Raw genomic sequence first — 22,988 nt, forward strand, 5'->3', positions numbered from 1 at the left:
ATCTCTTGTGGACACGCAGAGACTCGAGACTGATGATGTGTTTGATCCCTCCCCCGGGCTCAGCCTGATTATCTCCTACACTGGGAGACCTTGGGCCAGCCACCTTCTCTCAGCCCTAGAAAGGAGCCAATGGCAAACCACTTCTGGGAAAACAAAATTGCCAAGAAAACAGCAGGGACTTTTCCAAGCCCTCTTCAAGAATTGGAGACGGAAGGGGAGAAAAAAGGTGGGGGCGGATTGATGGGTAAGTCCTAAGCTTGGCATAAAGTCATATGTTTGAACCCTTGTGATCATTCTTACGCCAACTCCTCGGGCTGCTATTTAAACTTGAGGCGTTTAAAAAGCGGTTTGGGATTTGGGTTTGGAGCGGGGCTGACATGGAAACTTTTAGAATAACCGTCTCATGCCTGGTGTTCTGACCGAGGCTTTCCAAGAGCCTGAAGCCAACTCCTGGTCCTGACAAAAACCCCTTTTATTAATTTGCTGTGAATTCTGCTCATTCACATCCAGCAAAGTCTTTCAAGGGAGGATTTACAGTCACAGACCTTATCTGGCTTGGAGAGCTGACAGGCCGACATCTGCAAAGCTTGGCAAGGAGTTTCGGAGAGTCACAAACCAATGAAGCAAACTAATTGTCTCCTGCAAACTCCACTCCCCTTTGGCTCCTCTTTTATTTCCTCTGGGAGGGGCCATTCATCATCCACCTGTGGCCTTACTCCCAAGTCAACCCCTGTTCTTTAGCTGTTCCCTTCATCTGGAAACTCTGCACATGCGCACACTGGGAACAGACTCCAGCTGTTCTTCTGCCTCACTGATCTCCAACTCCGAAAACAGCTGATAACTGGCATTCGACTCTGGCCCCCTCTCTGCCTCCGACACAGAGCCCTCATCAGAGCCTTCCCCAGACTCCAAGACTGGCCCATGTTCCTCTCCAACCTCCTCACTGTCTGAATGTGCTGCCAGCTCTGCTGGTGGGCCACAACAGATGGCTTACTCTGTTGCAAAGGTGAAGCAACTTGTACAACTGGGAGATTAAACCTCCTTCGGTCGCCGAAAAGCCCAACGTTCAAAAAATGCCTGTTTTTCTTCATTGTAATTTGGTCAATAATTTATCTTCCCATCAACAGGCGTCACACCCCCGCTGGCCAAGACTTGTGAAATGCAACACATCGACATTTTAAATAGCAATTCCTTCTTTGGCTCGGAGAGAGCTTTTCCATCCCTGAATAACATGGAAAATTAATGTTCGGCCTGCAGTAAAACAGATTAAACTGTGTGCCCCCCGAAGACGGCTGACTGCACCTTTAACAGAGCCGAAATTCCTCTGGTTAGTTAAATGTGGTCTATTGAAATACGATGGTGGTCCAGGGTTAATCGTTAAAGAAATCTAAATTGGAATTTTCTGCCTTAGAAGTCTTTTCTCATTTATCAGAGTCCGCTGGCAGGGGGAAAAAAATACCTCGCCAAGACTGTTGGGGAGCCTCACAGATTTAATAAGCCCTCTTCTGCTCTTTTGAACATATCACACGGTATAAAACTAACATTGCAATGAACTCGCTGTTTTGGATAGGCGTCGATGTGTCTTGGCATGTTGGCAGAATTGGTAGAAAAGGAAAGGGAATACACTCAGAAAGTGAACGCACTCAGACATACGATCACCGAGGCCAAATTTTCTGTTGCTAAGTGAGACAGTTGTTAACTGAGATTTGCCCCATTTCACAACCTTTCTTGCCCTAGTTGTTAAGTGAATCACTGCAGTTCTTAAGCTAGTAACGCCGTCATTCAGTGAATCTGGCTCCCCCATTGATTTTGCTTAGCGGAAGGTGGCCAAAGGGGATCAAATGACCCTAGGACACTGCAACCGTCATGAAACATGCCAGTTGCCTGGCCTCCGAATTTTGATCACATGACTGTGGGAATACTGCATCGGTCATAAGTATGAGAAATGGTCATGGGTCATTTTTTTCAGTGCCATTGTAACTTCGAACAGTCACTCAGCAAATGGTTGTAAGTCAAAGATTACCCGTATACAAATAATATACTTGCATTCCTACCCGCCAACCTATTATATGAATTAATATGAATCTATCTTATCTATCTATCATCTATCTATTGTAAAAGCCAACTATCATTCACTCATCATGAAATCTGCAGAACCGTAAAGCCCACAAACTTGAAATTTGGCACGTAGATTCCTCTTGGCTTCTAGGTGCTCGCTAAGAAAGGATTTTTTGAAATGACCATCAGATCATCAGTATTTCTTATACAGTATTATATTAAAACATGTGTCGATGTTAAGGAGTTAGATGTTCTACTTCCCCTCCCCAACTGAAAGGAACTCTGTTCCAACTGCCACTTGCCTTATATGAGCCTGGCCAGCATGTGACTCATCTGGCTTGCGGGCTGGCCCGATCACATGGTTTTGTAGCAAAGCACACTCCAGCTAGTACTATATGAAGGGTTGTCACAGTAACAGCTTCACAGTACTCCACAAGGGGGTTCCCTTTGGTAAGGGGGAAAATCCAACATTAGAAATTACATTTGGTCTGGGATTATTTTTGAGGACAAATGTATGGATTAGGACAACGATGGCGAACCTTTTTGGCACCGAGTGCCCTAACTGGAACAGCCGGTCTTCGTACACACCAGGGCACCAGAAATGTGAAGACCAGCTGGCTGGCTGGCATGCACCTGCCTGATTTTTGACCATTTTTCAGGCTGTTTTTTGGGTTGTTTTTGGTCCCAAAAGCAGCCTGAAAAATGGTCCAAAAGCAGCCCAAAAAAGGCCTGGGAAATGGTCCCAAATGGCCTGAAATAGGCCTGGGAAAACAGCCCCCCAAATGGCCTGGTTTTATCCGTTTTTCAGGCCATTTTCCATCCGTTTTCCAGCACTCTGTCACCCACTAAGACCAGCTGGCTGACATGCATGTACATGGCAGAAACCAGAAGAGCTGCTGGCAATGGCACACATGCTCACAGAGAGGGCTCTGTGTGCCACTTCTGGCACACATGCCATAGGTTCGCCATCACAGGATTAGGATAAATAAATACTTGGGCAATGCCAGGTTATCATCTAGTAAACACATAAATCTTACGGAGGCAAATACCTGGATTTGGTCTTTCTTTGTACCAAGCCACCCCTGAAACCGGCAAAACAGTCTAACTACATTGCAAAGCAAGGCCCTAAATTCATCATATATTGGGAGAAGAACTGTCTGCCTTTTGCACAATCCACTCATCAAACTCCATTTCTTTCCCCGCTTGAGCATCTGTCTTCCAAAATTAGATAATTCCGCATCAGAAATGATCTCAATGTCCCCAATGCACCGAGAGCAGAAATGTGGCAGATGACCAGCGAGCCAGGCTAAAACAGCCACTCACGAAGAGGTGTCGGCTTCTGTGGATGAGAATTTGGGGCTGATGGCGAACTTCTCGTTGCTAACACAATTAATTTTGAGTACTTCCGTAGCATTACAGAGATGATGAGGGGTCTGGAGGCTAAATCGTACGATGAACGGCTGAAGGAACTAGCAATGTTTAGCCTCAGGAAGAGAAGACTTAGAGGAGACACGATAGCTGTCTTCCGACACTTGAAGGGCTGTCACAGAGAAGGGCGGGGTGTGTGTGTTTGTGTGTGTGTGTGTGTGTGTGTGTGTGTGTGTGTGTGTGTGTGTGTGTGTGTGTGTGAACCCTCTTCAGGACCTGAAGGCAAGACAAGAAGCAACGGATGGAAGCTACTCAGAGGGAGATCCAAGCTGGAAATAAAGACATATCCTGACAGTGAGAACAATCAATCAGTGGAACAGTTTGCCTCTGGAAGTTTTGGGTGCTCCATTCCTGGAGGTTTTCAAGTCAAGATTAGACCAGGGGTCTCAAACTCAAGGACTGGAGGCTGGATCCGGCCCCTGGGGTGTTTAGATCTGGCCCATGGGGCTGCCCTGGAAACAGCAAAGGACCCATGGTGCCTCTGCCAGTGAAAACAGAGCTCAGGAGGGTTGTGGGCAGCTCTCCGGAGCTCCGTTTTCGCTGGCAGAGGGTTGCAGGAAGCCATCGCAGCCGAAAGCGGAGCTTGGAAGCCCGTTTTTGCTGGCAGAGCACTCAGGCCACTACAGGAGCCCCTGACACGAGTGATGTCAGGCTGGCCATGCCCCCTGGCCACACTCCCCGCCCTCAGGTCAAATATAACTGTGTTCCAGCGCTCAATGAAATCGAGTTTGACACCACCACCACCCCCGGATTAGACGATCATTTGTCTGGGATTGTATACAGGTAATCCTTGATCTTACAATCAGTTGTTTAGTGACCATTTGAAGTTACGACAACACTGAAAAAAGTGACATGACCATTTTTCACACTTCCAATCGGGACAGCATCCCCATGGGGACGTGATCAAAATTCGGATGCTTGGCAACTGCTCCTATTTATGATGGTTGCAGCATCCCAGGGTCATGTGATCGCCATTCGCCTGACAAGGAAAGTCCATGGGGAAGCCAGACTCACTTAACAACTGTGTTCCTAACTTAACAACCGCAGTGATTCACTTAACTGCTCTGGCAAGGAAACTCGTAAAATGGCACAAAACTCAGAACTGTCTTGCTTAGCAATGGAAATTTTGGGCTCAATCGTGGTCGTAAGTCGAGGACTACCTGTAAAGACTTACTTGGGTGAATGGATTGGACTAGAACCATGACGGCGAATCTATGGCATGCGTTCCACAGGTGGCATGCGCAGCCATTTGTCAGGGCTCGCAAGGTATTGCCCTCTTAGCTGGCCAGCACGCATGCGCGCGCTGGCCAGTTGACTTCAGCCTTCTTTTGAGGCAATTTTTCGCCCTGCAGAGTGCGAAAAACTGGTCCTACGGGCAACCTGGAAGTTCAGAAACGTACTTCCGTTTTGCTTGTGGGGCCAGTTTTAGCTGTCCCTGAAGCTTCCCTGAAGGCTCCGCAGGGTGAAAAAAGATCCTATGAGCAAACCGGTTTGTCTGTTGGGCCGTTTTTCAGGTTCCACCACAAATGCGCGCACAACAAAAGCGTGCCTGACTAAACCGCGGTGTCTAAAGCGCGGTGACAAAACCGCGCGATGAATGAGCGACTAATTAGCCCTAAAGCGCGCCGACAAAAGCGCGCCGACAGAAGCGCGCTGTAACGTAACCTTCAACCTAACCCTCAACCTAACCCTCAACCTAACCCTAAACCTAACCCTCAACCTAACCCTCAACCTAACCCTCAACCTAACCCTAAACCTAACCCTAAACCTAACCCTAACCCTAACTGTAAATCTTACCTTAAATGAAATCGCGCTTCTGTCGGCACGCTGTTGTCGGTGCGCTGTTGTCGGCGCGCTTTTGAAATTGCGGTTTTAGCGCCGCGGTGTTGTCGGTGCGCTTATGACGTTCGCGCTTTTGACGGGTCACGTTTTTTTGCCCCCTGGAGCCTTCAGGGAAGCCTTCTGGAAGGTCCCCGAAGGCTCTGGAGGGTTAAAACCAGCCCTATGAGCAAACCAGAAGTCCGTTCCTGAATTTCCAGTTTGCCCATAGGGCCGGGTATTTGCGCTCCGGAGGCTTCAGGGAAGCTCCTGAAGCCTCTGGGGGAGGGGGGGGGGCAGGGAAGGCTGTTTTTGCCCTCCCCAGGCTCCTATAAAGCCTCTGGAGCTTGGGGAGGGTGAAAAAAGCATGCAGAAAGTGGGTGTGTGTGTGTGCTGGTAATGTGTGCATGCGTGCTGGGGCCGTGCACATTGCATTATAGGTGGCATGCCCGCGCATGACCCCCCCTGCTCTCCCCCGCTTTTGGCACGCGAGCCAAAAAAGGTTCGCCATCACTGGACTAGAAGATCTCCAAGGACCTTTCTGTATTAGCCCACCACCAGCCAGTGGATCTGACAGCAAATTCGGACAGTGAGGAAGTTGGGGAGGAACATGGGCCAGTCCTGGAGTCTGGGGAAGGCTCTGATGAGGGCTCTGTGTCGGAGGCAGAGAGGGAGCCAGGGCCATATGCCAATTATCAGCTGCCTTCGGAGTCAGACATCAGTGAGGCAGAAGAACAACTGGAGCCTGTTCCCAGTGTGTGCATGTGCAGAGCTGCCGGGAGAAAGGAATAGCTAAGGAACAAGAGCCAACTCAGGAGTAAAGGCACAGGTGGACAGTGAACCCCTCCCAGAGGGAATAAAGAGGAGCGAAAGGGGAGGGGAGTTTGCAGGAGACAATGAGTTCCATTCATTAGGGTGAAGATCTCTTCCTGACTTCTTGCCAAGTATTGTCTGCTACAGAGTGGCGTTTGGAAGATATCAGCCTGGCAGCTCTCCAAGCCTGACAAAGGTCTGTAGTTGTGAACTCTCTTGAAAGACTCTTTGCTGGGACTTTGCTGGATGTGAATGAGAGGAATTCACATGAGCTTAATAAAAGGGGTTTTGTCGGGACAAGGAATCTGCTTTGTGGTTTAGGGAAGCCTAGCTCAGAACCCCTTCCCAGCCCCGTGATTCCATCTTCATCCGTGTCCCAAGGCAGCGTTTGAAAAGGATCACTTTGAGATGCCTCCTTCCAGAAAGCTTGGGACACACTGAACTCTTGACTCTCGCCCTGAGTGGCCACCGAAGGGCAGAGTCGCCTGTGTACTTATTCCCCAAATGAGCACGTTCTCGGCAGTGTAAATCTAGGGCGAGGCCTTTTCTCCTCCTGCTGACACCAATCTCCCCTCTGCAGTCCGGCTGTTAGAGAGGTGTTATAAATAGGACGTCCCGGAGACGATGCTTGGAGCTGGGGGTCGGTTGGCTTCCTCTGTTTTCTCTCCCGCACTCTTGTTCTCTTCCCTTTTGACGGCAAAGGGCCCAGCTGAGATTTCCTACCCTCTAATTTGGCCTTCTTCGGTCTAACCAACTGACGCCTAGTTGAAAAGACTTATGTTACTACATGGCCACAGAAGCCAGACCATCTCCCGCCCGCCCGGTGCTGGAAACCTCTCTGTGTCTCATCAGCAACTTCAATCCCCACCCTTGGTGGAAAGGGGGGGGGGCAACCTCATCCATCAAGGGAGAAGAGGAGAGAGGAAGCCTTGGAGTAAACATAGAGCAGGGCCTCAACTCAGTAATCACTCACTCACGGCTTCCGCTTCCAGACCCTATAATTAGAAGTTCTTCTCCTTGGTTGTAATTCCCCAGTTGACGCAAATTCCTCTTGTGGCTTGGCACCTCGTTTAGGGTGTGGGTTTGATTTGATGGCCAGCCTGGAGTCTGGTTTAGTCTTCGGATGCTGCAGAAAATAGCTCCGAAAGCCACAGATCGGCATCTGTACCGCTTCAACACCCCCTTCCCCTCTTTTATAAAGTTCTTTTCTGCACCTTCCCCCCCCCGCACCCCCAACTTAAATGCAACTAACCTTCAGCAGCCTCTGAAATAAAATAGGAAACTGTAAATTAAATCAAGTCAATTGTCTCTATCAAATGGGATATCGATGGTTAGAGGATAAATAAAAAAAATTAGATATAAAAGTAGATGAGTAAAATATGGAAAACAGTTTATAGAGTTAAAAGAGTTAAGCAAACTAAGAAGAGGATGTGAAGCATCAGATATCTAATGTGTTGGTATTAAGCTGAGAATAGATTAAGTAATGAATATGGTTGCGAATTTTAACTGTTATTGCACAAACATTTGTACCCAGACGACACACTGTTTAATGGATGGATGGATTATTTGTACTAAAATAAAATAAAACAAATTGGGGGGGGGATATTTAGTGGGCTTTGGGCAGTGGGTGGGTGGCTGAGTGGGAAAGAGATGGGCATCCACGAAAGGACTTTTGTTGTTGTTGTTGGCCTCCCAAACGGAAAAGTTTTCGTCTCCCCTAGGGATGGAAGGGTAAAAATAAGAGCTGCTTTTCAAAGCCCTTCACTTGCAAACCGCCTCGAATGTGTCCGTGCGAAAAAGATTGACTCGGTTCATAAACTCTTACCAACTGATTTCTTACACGATGCATAGAAGAATCTAGAGACTGACTTGGAGAGGTTTATCGGCTTGGTTGGCATGAATGCTTCTTTGGAAAAAAAAATAAAGAAAGAGAAGAAGAGATTGAATTTGGAGGATGAGTCTGTGCTATACAATGATATAAGAAGATATAAAATGTTGTCTCTTCTTAACTGTTGCATGGTGTTAGCATCTATTCAGAATACCTTAATTACATTTTCAGCAGTATTCATTGAGTTCACATGTTGATTTTCCCCAAGGAAGCACTGGCATCACTTGTTCATTCAAGAATTTACAACTTAATGTATAAATGGACTGCAATGCAAGGAGGAAGAGATACTGAGTGTTGCTTTTCAACACTCAGCATTTCATGAGCTAGCAGTGTGCGGAGGCAGCCAAAAGGGCTAATACCAGTGGTTGGATTCAGCAAGTTTGGACCGGTTTGGGCGAACCAGATGCTAATTTTACATCTTATTTGCCGAACTGGTACTTGCAAGGAGTGGCTAGCCCTGCCCACCCCTTCCCCTCCCAGGAGACTCCATGCTTCCTGTTTTGGATGCCAGGTAAGTGCAGAGCCCATGCGGAGGCTCCAGGGGACACAGGTGGTATTCAGCAGGTTCTGACCAGTTCTGGAGAACTGGTAGCGGAAATTTTGAGTAGTTCAGAGAACTGGTAAATACCACCTCTGCCTGGCCCCGCCCCCATCTATTCTCTGCCTCCCGGGTCCCAGCTGATCAGGAGGCAATGGAGATTTTACAGTATCTTTCCCCTGCGACGCCCACCAAGCCATGCCCACCAAGCCATGCCACGCCCACCAAGACACACGCACAGAACCAGTAGTAAAACTGTTCGAATCCCACCACTGCCAGGGGAGGCCGCTTTTGCCCTCCTGAAGATTCAAAGAAAACCCCTGGAGCGAGCCTGAGGAGGGTGAAACGCCCCCCTGCCGTGGTGCAGGAGGTCGAGTAGGCCATGCCCACCATGGCCACGCCCACCCAGCAGCTAGGTAGAGAACCGGTTCTTAAAATTTTTGAATCCCACCCCTGGTTAATACAAATCTTGGTTGTCTAAACAGAGGCATAGACTCAAAATGATGTGAAGTATCAATACTGTTTTATCAGGGCCACACCTGGAATCCTGCACCAAGGTTTGGTCCCCACATGACAGAAAAGAGGTTGAGACTTTGGGGAAAAAAAGTGCAGAGAAGAGGAACTAAGAGGTTTAAAGGCCTGGAGACAAAAACATATGAAGAACGGTGGCAGGATTTGGGTTCGGCCAGTCTAAAGAAAAGAAGGACATGGGGAGATAGGATAGCAGTCCAGATAGTCCTCGGCTTACAACATTTCATTTGGTAACTGTTCAAAGTTGCAAAGGGACTGAAAAAAGTGACTTACGATCGTTTTTCATACTTACGACCTTTGTAGCTGCCCCATGAACATGTGATCAGCATTAAAAAGCTTGAGAAACTGGTTCAAACTTACGACCATTGTTATGTCCTAAGGTCACGTGATCCCTTTTTGCGACCTTCTGACAAGCAAAGTCAATGGGGAAGCCAGATTCCCTTCACAACCCAATTATTAACTTGTCAGTTGCAGTGGTTCACTTAACAAGTTTGGCAAGAGAGGTCGTAAAATGGGGCAAAACTCACATAACAAACGTCTCACTTAACAACAGAAATTTGGGGCTCAATTGCAGTCATGGGTCAAGGACTTATCTATAGTCCAGTATTTGAGAGGATGCCACAAAGAAGAAGAAAGGGTCAATTTATTTTTCGAAGCGTCAGAGGGCAGGACAAGAAGAAACAACGGAGGGCAACTTAATCAAGGAGAGAAGCAACCTGAAATTAAGGAGAAACTTCCTAATGGTGAGGAGAACTAACCAGTGGAACAGCTTGCCACCAGAAGTTGTGGGTGCTTTTCATCACTGGAGGTTTTAAAGCAGTCTTTCTCAACCTTGGCCACTTGAAGATGTCTGGACTTCCAACTCTCAGAATTCCCCAGCCAGCGAATGCTGGCTGGGGAATTCTGGGAGTTGAAGTCCAGACATCTTCAAGTGGCCAAGGTTGAGAAACACTGTTTTAAAGAAAAGACTGGACAGTCACTTCTCTGAAATGGTGTAGGGCCGGGATGGCAAACCTACGGCACATGTGCCGGCAGTGGCATTCAGAGCCATCTCTCTGGGCATGTGAGCCATCGCCCGTTGCTCTTCTGGGTTCCAGCGCACCGCCAGCTAGTTTTCACGTATGCGGGAGTGCCGAGAACTGGAAGAGCAGCCGCCCGGCATACGCATGTGCACGCCGGGCGACTGCTCCTCCAGTTTCCTATGCGAGTGTGCATGCGCGCACTGTTTTGGCACTCGATGCCGAAAATGTTACCCAACACTGGTATGGGGGTCTCCTGAGCATGGGGGCTGGACTAGAAGACCTCCAAGGTCCCTTCCAGCTCTTTTCTGATTGACGACTTTGAGGGGTTATCTATGCTCAGAGGTCCACAGTTTGCAACTTATTTGTTTCTGCTATAATATCATGTGAATAGGCCTTTAATTGTTCCCTGTGCAGCCCTTTCTCTTGAAGCATAGAAAGGTTTAAAAAGGAAACACCAAGTTGATTTCAGATAACTGTGATTCATGTAGCAGGAAGGGGGTATTCATTCAATAGGTGACTTACACTCTTACACCAAAGGTGTGCATTTTTTTTTCTAACGAAGGCCATATTCCACCATTAATTTGCTAGAGGCAGCCTAGTAATATTATATATAAAAGGACGTAAAAACAATTATAGTCAAATTAAGGTTGAGCTATAATAATTGTGATATACATGAATATAGGTGAATTTAAAATATGCGATTTGATATGAAAAGCAGATGGTGACTATGGAAGAGATGCATGGGAATACTGTAACCAACTGACACACTTTCTACAATTTTTAATGGAAGATGGTTAAATAAAAATTAAAAAATTGGTTAAATAAAATTTTTTTTGTTAGAGGCAGCCTAGTAGGTGGAAATGAAGCAGATAATGAGACTAGCAAGAGCCATACATGGGCACACAATACCTATATTTTTTTCCAATATTTTCCTGTTGAGGAGGTTTCCGAGTGAGGACCTGTGGCAGGTTGGACATCCCCGCGAGCATCTCTGTGAGCAGGGACAGCACCATCCATGGTGAAGATTGGAAGCCAAGCAAAACGTTCCGGCTGATGAAATTCTCTCTCTTGAAAAGGAGAGATTGGGAGATTGCCCACTTGCGCTCTAGATAGCTATGCTTGCGAGGAAACCATAGGCATTGAGTTTCTTGTGGTTGACTGTGGGTTGAGTGGCTTGCGAACTGAGGGATTACCGTCACACTCAAAACCACTGTGTAGCCTTTATGGACATTTGACCCAATTATTTTATACAATTAATTTATGACTTAAGAGCAATCTTTCAACAGGCAGGAAAGAACACTTGGTAAGTTGCCTATTTTTTTTTATTTTTTATTTTGGAATTACTTACTATCTTTGACTTAAAAGCAAAAACGCTTAGATGTAGGAGATGACCGGGCTGTGCTCGAGGGAGGGGTCAAGCAGGCCATCAGTCTCGGATCTCTTCACTCCCACAAGAGATCTACTGTACGTCTAGCCCACCTTGAGTCTTATCTACTGCCAATTTGCTTTGACTTTTAGTCATTTAGATTCTTGTAGAGAGTGTTAAAAACAGGTTTGGGATTCAGCCTGTTCAAACCAGTTCAGGCGAACTGTAGCTCCGATGCTGAGCGCCAGTGGTGGGATACAACTGGTACACCCTGGTACGGGCGTACCGGTGCCTGCTAGGAGCACCAGGTACCGGTACGGTACGGTGCTTCGGAGGACCCACCTGCCTGTCCTCCTTACCTGTATTTGAGCCGATGGGGGCTTTCACGCACAGAGCGTATGGCACCTGTGTGATGCTCCGCCGAGCAGCTGGAGCGTCGCGGAGCGTGGCAGGAGGTAAGTACGCATGCGCGCGCTGTGCACGTGGTGGACGCCTGGCTCCATTGTACCGTACCGGTTGCAACGGGATCCAGAACCCACCACTGCTCAGCGTTCAGCGGTTGAATCCCACCACTGGTTAGAAAGCAATAAATTTCTATTCATTTGAACTGCTTTGACTGCTAATTTCCTGTGCTTGACATTAACAGGATTGTGATTTAAGAAAGTTTTAAACGGATAAAGGAGGCAGTGATTTTTAGAAAACAGAATAATATTTTTTCTTTGACCTAAGCCCTGTTGAAAATAGTAAAATTAACTAGACAAACAGGCTGGACCTTCAGGACAATGCTGACTGTGTCAGCTTGATAACTTGATTATTATGGAGAGTAGATAATTGATGGATTTTTAAAAATAAGGTAAGGATAGTATGAGCCAGACTGTGCGATTGGAGCTATGGGGAGTTAATTGGAACTAAAATATTAAAGACAGAGACAAGCAAAAGAAGAAAAAAAGGGAGAAAAGTTTGCTTTTTACTTTATTTTACTTTTGACTTGCTTTTTACATACTTTCACCTTGTGGCCATAAATATTACAATGGCAACTATAGGAAGAGTGGAAGAATTTAGGGACAGAGTCAAAAGAGGGATCGACCTAGAATCCCTACGTAGGCACATATGGACTAAGTCCAACCCCCCCCCCCCCCTTGAATTCCGTTGACCCTTATCTGGCACCAAAATAGTGGTGTAAATTTAGCCGAGTAAATTCCTTTGCGTAGGCCATGAATAGTAATAAATCAGTGTAATTGGAAATTCATGTGTGGTCCTGGTCTTTCCTGCCTAACCACAATCAAAGAAAAATAGGAGAAGGAAGGAGAGGTTCCCTAGAACAACTTACAGATAAGGACCTCACCACAGATTTACTGATTGAGGAAGTTGGCCAAAGAAGGAGGCCACATGTAGCTCTAAGATCACAGGTTGTCCTTTAAATGCCACTCATACATTACCTTTCCATTGGTAGTCCCAAAGGTGCATTTTCAAGAGGCAACTGGACTTCCTTTGTTTTTCCTTGAAAGACGTTTCGCTTCTCATCCAAGAAGCTTCTTCAGTTCTAACTGAATGGTGGCGGGATGGAAGGATTTATATTCCTTGCAGTCATCTGCTTGTCGGCACTCTTTCTAAGAGCTGTTGAGGCCACTTGGAGGTTTATCTATGCCAGAGGTGTCAAATTCAATTTCATTCAGGGCTGCATCAGGGTTGTGTTTAACCTCAGGGGCCAGAGTGGGTGTGGCCAGCTCGATATCACTCATGTTGGGAGCGCCTGTGGTGGCCCAAGCGCTATCCCAGCGAAAACTGGCTCCCAAGCTCCGTTTTTGGCTGCGACGGCCTCCTGTAACCCTTTGCCAGTGAAAACGGTGTTCTGGAAGGCTGCCCAAACTCCATTTTTGCTGGCAGAAGCCCCACAAGCTGGTCTTTTGCTGTTTCCAGATCAGGCCAGATTTAAGCATCCAGTGGGCCAGATCCAGCCCCCCCCCCCCCCGGGCCTTGAGTCAGAATACAAATGGGTGTGGGGCTTTTGGGGAACTGCTGGAAGGACTGTGTTGCACACAGGTAGTGTGGACAGGTGGAGACTGAGACTCTCCCTAGACATTTACACCATTAGTACAGGGGTGAAATCCATCAGGTTTTGACAGATTCTGGAGAACCTGTAGTGGAAATTTTGAGTAGTTTGGAGAATTGGTAGTGGAAATTTTGAGTAGTTCATAGAACCGGTAGCGAAAATTTTGAGTAGTTCGCAGATGAAATTTTGAGTAGTTCGGAGAACTTGTAGTGGAAATTTTGAGTAGTTCAGAGAACCGGTAGAGGAAATTTTGAGTAGTTCGCAGTGGAAATTTTGAGTAGTTAGGAGAACCTGTAGTGGAACTTTTGAGTAGTTCAGAGAACCAGTAGCAGAAATTTTGAGTAGTTCGCAGTGGAAATTTTGAGTAGTTCGGAGAAGCAGTAGCGGAAATTTTGAGTAGTTCGCAGTTGAAATTTTGAGTAGTTCAGAGGACTGGTAAAGGAAATTTTGAGTAGTTCGCAGTTGAAATTTTGAGTAGTTCAGAGGACTGGTAAAGGAAATTTTGAGTAGTTCACAGTTGAAATTTTGAGTAGTTCAGAGAACCGGTAGCAGAAATTTTGAGTAGTTTGCAGTGGAAATTTGGAGTAGTTTGGAGAACCTGTAGCGAAATTTTTGAGTAGTTCAGAGAACCGCTAGCGGAAATTTTGAGTAGTTCACAGTGGAAATTTTGATTAGTTTGGAGAACCGGCAAATGCCACCTCTGGCTGGCCCCAGAGTGGGGTGGGAATGGAGATTTTTCAGTATCCTTCCCCTGCCACGCCCACCAAGCCACACCCACAGAACCGGTAGTAAGAAAAATTGAGTTTCACCACTGCATTAGTGCCTCAATGTCAGCACTCTTGAGTTAGATCCTGCCTGTCAGTTTCTTCCTCGTAGTAACCCTCAACACCAACTCCAAGCCCCGTGAGTTAGACATTGGTTCACCACCTTCAGCGTTTCTACTGACCGATGACAGCTTCCTTTTGTTTTTTGGTTTTAATCAATCATTTAGATTCATCAGGCTATCCAATTTGACACTAACACTGCGTGACATAACAAAGAGAAACATACAGAACAGCCTTTCCCAGTGCTAAGGTTAAGAGGCCAGGAAAACATTGAGCATAGGAAAGAAGAGTTTCAAATGCCTTTGAAGATTCTCCATCATCCAGGTCATGGTTGTCCCAAAGGTGGCGCAGTGGTTAAATGCAGCACTGCAGGCTACTGCTAGATCAGCAGGTCAGCGGTTCAAATCTCACCGGCTCAGGGTTGACTCAGCCTTCCATCCTTCCGAGGTGGGTAAAATGAGGACCCAGATTGTTGGGGGCAATATGCTGACTCTCTGTAAACCGCTTAGAGAGGCCTGAAAGGCCTATGAAGCGGTATATAAGTCTACTGCTATTGCTATTGCTATTTTCAAGCTGGACTTTCTGGTATTTCTTCAAAGAAGTTTTGCTTCTCATCCAAGAAGCTTCTTCAGCTCTGACTGGATGGTATCTTTTAAATTCAGATGGACTGCTGAAGGAGAACAAACCCATCAGGACTAAATTCAACAGTCCATCTGCCTTTAAAAGACACGGGCCACTCTTGAAGACAGCAAAGTCCACATTGTGGACAGAGAGGACCACTGATTTGAAAGACGGGTCAAAGAGGCCATCTGTGTCAAAACTGAACAGCCCTCTCTCAACAGAGGCGGGGGGGGGGGATGCCACATCATCTATCTCCAGTCTACAACACAGTCCTTTCAGCAGTTCCAAGAAGTCTCCACACCTATTTGCCCCACTCAGGTGACCCTGAGGACACAGATAAACTTCTAAGTGGCCTCAACGAGTCTCTCAAAGGAGGCAAATGACCAGCAGGAGCATAAATCCTTCCACTCCTCACCATCCGGTCAGAGCGGAAGAAGCTTCTTGGACGAGAAGCGAAACGTCTTCAAAGAAAAATCAGAAAGTCCAGTTGCCTCTTGAAAAAAAGCACCTTTGGGACCAGAGTTTTAAATCTGAATTAAGATCATGCTTTGTGGTGAGAGGAATTAGGGGCAGCATTATTTTTGCAGGTCCCTTCTATTAAAGTCCAGCTCCCCCCTCCCCCAAATACAGAGCATTAATGCCTTTCCCCCCCCTTAGAAATCTATTCTTTCCTTCTAGCCCACCTTGGATGGATCACCACCTGGGATCTTAGAGATTCTTCCTCCTTTAATGTGGGTGGTTCCAAGCTGACTACCTACACCAGTGACGGCGAACTTTTTTCTTATGGCATGCCAAAATTGTGTGCGCGCTATCGTGCGTGCATGCGTGCCCACACCAATTCAGTCCTTCCCGCCCACCTGTGCATGCGCGTATGACCACCACCACCCCCAGGCTCTGGAGGCTTTCCTGAAGCCTGAGGAGGGCGAAAACAGCCTCCCCGGTTCTCCAGAAAGCCGAAAATTAGCTGGCCCCCGTGCTGGGGGAGCTAATGGCTGGCATGCCAGTAAATATGGCTTCTCATGCCACCTGTGGCACACATGCCATAGGTTCGCCATCACGGACCTATCCATTTTCTTAGTAAATATCTTTAATTGCTCGGGTATATGTTATTTACTGTGTATTTGCAAAAAAGGAAATGAACCAGGTTTATTGGTTTTTTTTGAATAGAATGAGAGCATGCCAAATATAATTTGCGTCCGTGCACTAAGAGCATGTTTGACTTCACCTTCAGCTGTTCTAAAAGTTGAGCTGCATGTGATTGACAGCCTGCCCGTTTCTCTGAATTTCTATGGATAAGCCATAATCCCATTTTGTTGCCTAGGAAAGAGGATTGATATGGACCGATCTGGTGGTTTCATTAAAAGACCCCATTTCTTGCTTCTCAACTGTCTCAGATTAGAATAGAATAGGATAACAGAATTGGAAGGGACCTTGGAGGTCTTCTAGTCCAACCCTATACCACTTCAGACAAATGGTTATCCAACATCTTCTTAAAAGCTTCCAGTGTTGGAGCATTCACAACTTCTGCTGGCAAGTTGTTCCATTGATTAATTGTTTCTCACTGTTGGGAAATTTCTCCTTACTTCCAAGTTGCTTCACTCCTTGATTTAGTTTCTACCCATTGCTTCTTGTCCTGCCTTCAGGTGCTTTGGAGAATAGCTTGACTCCCTCTTCTTTGTGGCAGCCCCTGAGATATTGGAAGGCTGCTATCATGTCTCCCCTATTTCTTTTCATTAAACTAGACATACCCAGTTCCAGCAATCGTTCAAATTCGATCTATAAATGTCATTTTAATGTATGCCGATTAGCGTACATTCAAAGTGACAACAAAGTTATTCTAAGTCTAAAAAATTGTTTGACTTTGTCCTATTCAACATAAGGCTCATTTCACCCTTAACTATATACACCAGGGCAAGTATGGCCTCTTTTCAACCTGTGGACCTCAACTCCCAGAATTCCACGCTGCCTCAGGAGTTCTGGGAGATGAAGTTCACATGTCGTAAAGGGGCCTCTGATATAGAGCCTCCCTTTCATTTATACAGGAACCGTCCCTGACTTACCACCATTCGTTTAGTGACCGTTTAAAATTAACAGTGGCACTGAAAAAGTGACTCATGACCATTTTCCACACTTACCGTTGGAGCATCCCCGTGGTCACATGATCAAAATTTGGATGCTTGGCAACGGACTCATATTTATGACGGTTGTAGTGTCCCTGGGGGTGGTGGTGTCACGTGATTCCTCTTTTGTCCACTTTCTGACAAGCACAATCAATAGGGTAGCCCGATTCGCTTAACAACCATGTTACTGACTGAACAATTGCTGTAATTCACCTAAAATGCAGCACGAGAGGTTGTAAAATGGGACCAAACTCACTTAACAACTGTCTCGCTTACTAACTTTGGGCTCAATTGTGGTCGTAAGTTGAGGACTATATGTACACTATGCAGATAGTCACAATGAGAATGAGAGGAAAAAGCCTTTGGGAAATGATTGATATTGTAGCATTCAACCTTAAATGTTTTAGCTGCAAAATGTGTTTGGATGTTTCAGACATTGTCAAATTCTCTGGAATTTCCCCTTTATTTTTAATTCTATCCTAACAATGTTTAAGGGGACGCAGTGGCTCAGTGGCTAAGACACTGAGCTTGTCGATCAGAAAAGTCGGCGGTTTGAATCCCTAGCGCCAGGTAACGGAGTGAGCTCCCGTGACTTGTCCCAGCTTCTGCCAACCTAGCAGTTTGAAAGCAGGTAAATATGCAAGTAGAAAAATAGGAGCCACCTTTGTTAGAAAAGGAACAGTGCTCCATGTGCCTTCGGTGTTGAGTCATGCCGGCCACATGACCACAGAGCCGTCTTCGGAGAGCGCCGGCTCTTCGGCTTTGAACTGGAAATGAGCACGGCCCCCGCTAGTGTCGGGAACGACTAGTGCATATGTGCGAGAGGAAGCTTTACCTTTACCTTAGCAATGTTTTGAAGGACATTGAATGTCGTATCCCCAAAAGGTTTTTCTCCAGGTTTTCTTTCATTTTGCTTAGGGCTTTAAAGCTAAGCTTGTGCCCATATGGACGTCATCTATTAAATATAAATATATACATATACATACACACACACACACACACACACACACACACATATATATATGAGCCGATTGACAGATGATGGAAGCAGTTAGCTTCCTCCCATAATTGGGGCTTACCAGGGGTTGTGACACTAAATATATACCTTCTTCCCTGGCTTCAGCTGATAAGGAGGAGACCTGTGGCTTAATGGCTAAGAAGTTTGCCTAAGATGCAATACAGCACAGGTTCAAATCCCAGTAAGGGTATGGCTAGTTGATGAGAGCTAAATAGCTTGAAATAGATCTATACTAGTCTCCCTTTATTTATTTATCAGCACAAATAAAACATTATATATATATATGTATATGTATATGTATATGTATATGTATATGTATATGTATATGTATATGTATATGTATATGTATATGTATATGTATATGTATATGTATATGTATATGTATATGTATATGTATATGTATATGTATATGTATATGTATATGTATATGTATGTATGGCAGAACTCAAATGCCTGCCTGGGTGGCATTTCAGCATGGCGGCCCTGGAGAGGGTGCAGTCTTAAGCCTTCTGCCAAGCTCAGCGTGAAGCACTTTGCAAATGGAAAGTAATGCCCAGACCAACTTCCTGTGGTTTACCAACGAGTAAAAAGAAGCAGCCCGTCTTGGCAGATTCACCAAACCCCTTGGCAGTAATGAAGGAACATACTTCATTAACTGGTTGCACCGGTGAGTGGGTACTATGTGAGAATTATTCCCGGGCTAGCTCAATGCATAAAATCCTCGCCTGTCGACCATTTACAAGGTGTCTACTTCAAGTCTGCCCTTTCTTCGTTGCCTGATCCATCATGGAAAACCTGCACTTTGTTAAGAGAATCATTGGTGAATTTTGCTGTGGGTGAGAGAGGGCAGGCAATATACATAGAATATATAGAACATAGAATAATAGAATTGGAAGGGACCTTGGAGGTCTTCTAGTCCGACCCCCTGCTTGATACCATTTCAGACAAAGAGTGTCCAGTTTCATTTTGAAAGCCTCTAGGAATGGAAGACCCACAAATTCGGGAGGCAACTTCTGTTCCACTGGTTTATTGTTCTACTCTCAGATAATTTCTCCTTAATTCTGGGTTTCTTTTGTCCTTGATTAGCTTCCACCCATTGCTTCTAGTCCTACCCTCAGCTGCTTTGGAGAAGAGCTTGACCCCCTTGTCTTTGTAGGAGCCCCTCAAATATTGGGGCGCTGCTATCATGTCTCCCCTAGTCCTTCTTTTCATTAGACTAGACATCCCCAATTCCTGCTCTTCTCTGCACTCCTTCCAGAGTTCCAGGATCCTTTTATTTTGTGGCCACCAGAACCTGATGCAGCAGTCCAAGTATGGCGGTACTAAGGCTTTGCAAAGAGGCTGGCTCAAAGACATCCAACTGGGTTTGATGACTAAGATGGGACTAGAACTCACAGTCTCCCGGTTTCTAGGCTGCTGCCTTAACCATTAGATCAAACTGGCTTTTAAAACCTTAATTGTTTTTCTGTTTATCTGTTTAGTGTCGGTGAGCCTGACAGAGTCACCTTATAAGTGAGAGGGGTGGCATATGAATTATTAAAAGAAGGATAGAATCAAGATCACATGAAGGGTTAATACCACTTTACAAGGCCTTGGTAAGGCCACACTTGGAATGCGGCATTCAGTTTTGGTCATCAGGATGAAGAAAAGACGTGGAGACTCTAGAAAGAGTGCAGAGAAGAGCAACAAAGAGGATTAGGGGACAGGAGGCTAAAACATATGAGGAATGGTTGCAGGAACTGGATATGTCTAGTTTAATGAAAAGAAGGACCAGGGCGGGACATGATAGCATTCTTCCAATATCTCAGGGGTTGCCCCAAAGAAGAGGGAGTCAAGCTATTCTCCAAGGCACCTGAGGGTAGAACAAGAAGCAATAGGTGGAAACTAATCAAGGAGAGAAGCAACTGAGAACTAAGGAGAAATTTCCCAACAGTGAGAACAACCAACCAGTGGAACAATTTTTCTCTAGAAGTTGTGGATGCTCCAACACAGGAGGTTTTAAAAAAGGGATGGACAACCATTTGTCTGAATGGGTCCACAGTTTCCTGCCTGAGCAGCGGATTGGAATAGAAGACCTCCAAGGTCCCTTCCAACTCTGTTATTCTCTTAAATAAATAGCGAGAAATATCCAAACCTCCCTAACAGGGCACTGCTGTGCGATGTTTCTCTTAGTAACTTGCCTATCACGGTGGAGGAAGTTCTTGGATTTACTTCAAAAGTAAATTTGCAGTAATCCTCGGCTTCCATGGCTGTGGCTGTTTTGACTGGAGCTTATGGGATCTGTAGTCCAAAGTTCATCTGAAGACATCCGGCTGTCGTTGCTCAGGTAGCCTGGAGATGTGCTTCCAAGCAGTGAATGTTTTATTTCTTTTTTTTTCTTTTTTTCCTTTTAAAGAGTCATTCTTGGCTGCAGCATGGAGCTGTACAGGACTCCGGCCAATAAATCATCTACAAAGCTTTCTGTGTTTGCAGCTTTCCCCTTTTTATAAAATGTCTAATGGGTGTGCTATTTCTTCTCCTCTACTCCCACTTCATTCCCTTCACAAAAGAAGTTAGGCCTGCAAGCTTTAAAATCAGCTTTATTAGAGTTCCCCCCCCCCCCGCATTCTCTTACTGGAGAGAAGCTCATTTAACATAATGGCTCTTAACTTCTGAGTAAATATACATCATAAATGAGATGAAGGGAACAACTTCTGCTTTGAGCAAGTTGCAGTAGATAACAGCAATAGGCACGTCGTCCGCTATTTGCAAACAAAGAAAGTTTCTTGGTTATTCCCTCCATTATTACATGCTGGGGAAAAGTTCTCTTAAGGATATTATGCAACCTTGACATGTAGCCGTTCTTTTAGCGACCGTTTGATTACAGGAGCGCTGAAAAAAGTGACTTAGGACCTTTCCCCCCCCACACTCATGGGTTTCAGGCGGTTCGCGGCGGTCCCCGCGAACCGGTTGGTCGGCGAACCCGGAAGTAAGTAACTTCCGGGAACGCCGAAGGATCCACCCGCCCGCCCGCGTTTCTTACCCGGTTTTGACAAGTTCTGCGCTTCCACGCATGCGCAGAACGCATACAGCGCCTGCGCGATCCTCCAGGAGCAGCTGGAGCATCGCACAGGCGCTAGTACGCATGCGTGCACTGCGCGCATGCATGAGGACGCCGCCGGCCCGTTCCAACCGAACCGGTTGGAACGGGGCGAGAAACCCACCCCTGTAGCCATTGCAGCATCCTCATAGTCACATGATCGAACGCTTGGCAACTGGCACGTATTTATGACCGTTACAATGTCCCGGGGCCACACAATCCCCTTTTGCGTCCTTCTGACAAGCAAAGTCAGTGGGGAAGACAGATGGGGGAGGAAAAAGAATCAAGGAAGAATGCAGAGAAGAGCAACAAAGAGGATTAGGGGACTGGAGACTAAAACATATGAAGAACGGTTGCAGGAACTGGGGATGTCTAGTTTGATGAAAAGAAAGACTAGGGGAGACATGATAGCAGTCTTCCAATATCTCAGGGGATTGCCACAAAGAAGAGGGAGTCAAGCTATTCTCCAAGGCACCTGAGGGTAGAACAAGAAGCAATGGGTGGAAACTAATCAAGGAGAGAAGCAACTTAGGAGAAATTTCCTCACAGTTAGAACAATTAACCAGTGGACCAACTTGCCTCCAGAAATTGTAAATCCTCCAACACTGGAGGTTTTTAAGATGATGTTGGATAACCATTTGTCTGAAATGGTACTGGGTCTCCTGCCTGAGCAGGGGGTTGGACTAGAAGACCTCCAAGGTCCCTTCCAACTATTCTGTTCTGTTCTGCTCTGCTCTGCCCTACTATATTCTATTCTATTCTATTCACAACCATGTTACTAACTACTGTGATGTGCCTAACAACTGTAGCAAGAAAGGTCGTAATATGAGGCAAAACTCACTTAACAACTTAGCCACAGAAATTTTTGCCCATAAGCGGAGGCCTACCTCTCATATGAACAATGGCATTAAAATACCTTTTTTATACCATATTATAAAATTTTAAAAAATATATCCTTCTGCCAACGATTTAAAAGTAAGAGTTCTGTTCATGTTTTGTCCGACTTCGGAGAGGAACCCACGCAACTGAACCATGGAGCCCCACTCCACAGCAACATGGCCTGCCACATGCTTTCTCCCTCACGTGTCCCCCTTTCTCTCTTTTTTCCCCCTCTTCAGGCATGCTCCTGGTCACAGCAGACACCCTGGGACACGATTTCCACATTTTCCAAATCCTCACCCACCCTTGGTCGTCCTCTCAAAGCGCCGTCCATCATTTGTACACGCTACACCGCGGGGAGACCGAAGCCAAAGTAAGTTGCCGAAGGGGGCGGGAGGGAAGCAGGAGGCTCCTGTCTCCACTTGGCAGGGCGATTCATCGTGGGTGTCCGTCAAAACTGCTGGTCTTGCAGTCGAGTCAGAGGAAGGCCACTTAGCAAGGGTTCATAATGTTTCTGTAAAAGATTCATCTGCCTGTGGTTTTCTTTCTTTATTCCTTTTTTTTAATTTTGTTTTAAACAAGAGGATAAAAGGCGGCTGCGTTCAATCTTAAATCAAGGAGCCAACAGTTTGCTAAATGTTAAGAGCCCCGGCGGCGCAGTGGTAAGAATGTGGTACTGCAGGCTACTTCAGCTGGCTGCCGGCTGCCTGCAATTTGGCAGTTCGACTCTCACCAGGCTCAAGGTCGACTCAGACTTCTATCCTTTCCGAGGTCGGTAAAATGAGGACCCAGATTGTTGGGGGCAAGAGGCTGGTTCTGTAAACGTCTTAGAGAGGGCTGTAAAACACTGAGAAGTGGTATATACCCTGTTTCCCTGAAAATAAGACCTCCCCAGGTAATTAGCCCAATCGGGCTTTTGAGCGCATGTGCTA

At 46.2% G+C, this 22,988-nt stretch overlaps 1 protein-coding gene across 7 annotated transcripts in view; it reads left to right on the plus strand.

Moving 5' to 3' along the window:
- Nucleotides 1-22,988, plus strand: part of BCAS3 (BCAS3 microtubule associated cell migration factor) — a 686,211-nt gene that overhangs the window by 174,022 nt on the left and 489,201 nt on the right. For all 7 annotated transcript variants that reach the window (XR_015696858.1, XM_087717092.1, XM_087717090.1 and 4 more), the window contains exon 14: nt 22,296-22,429. Coding sequence is in view for 6 of the 7 variants with exons in the window: in XM_087717092.1 (XP_087573218.1) it covers nt 22,296-22,429 (134 nt within the window). In the remaining variant the exon portion in view is untranslated. The remainder of the gene's footprint in view (nt 1-22,295; nt 22,430-22,988) is intronic.

The sequence above is a fragment of the Thamnophis sirtalis genome, unplaced genomic scaffold (assembly GCF_051295495.1).
Source record: "Thamnophis sirtalis isolate CommonGarterSnake01/CBP01778 unplaced genomic scaffold, rThaSir2_p1.2 scaffold_6, whole genome shotgun sequence".
In the NCBI taxonomy this organism is placed as follows: domain Eukaryota; kingdom Metazoa; phylum Chordata; class Lepidosauria; order Squamata; family Natricidae; genus Thamnophis; species Thamnophis sirtalis.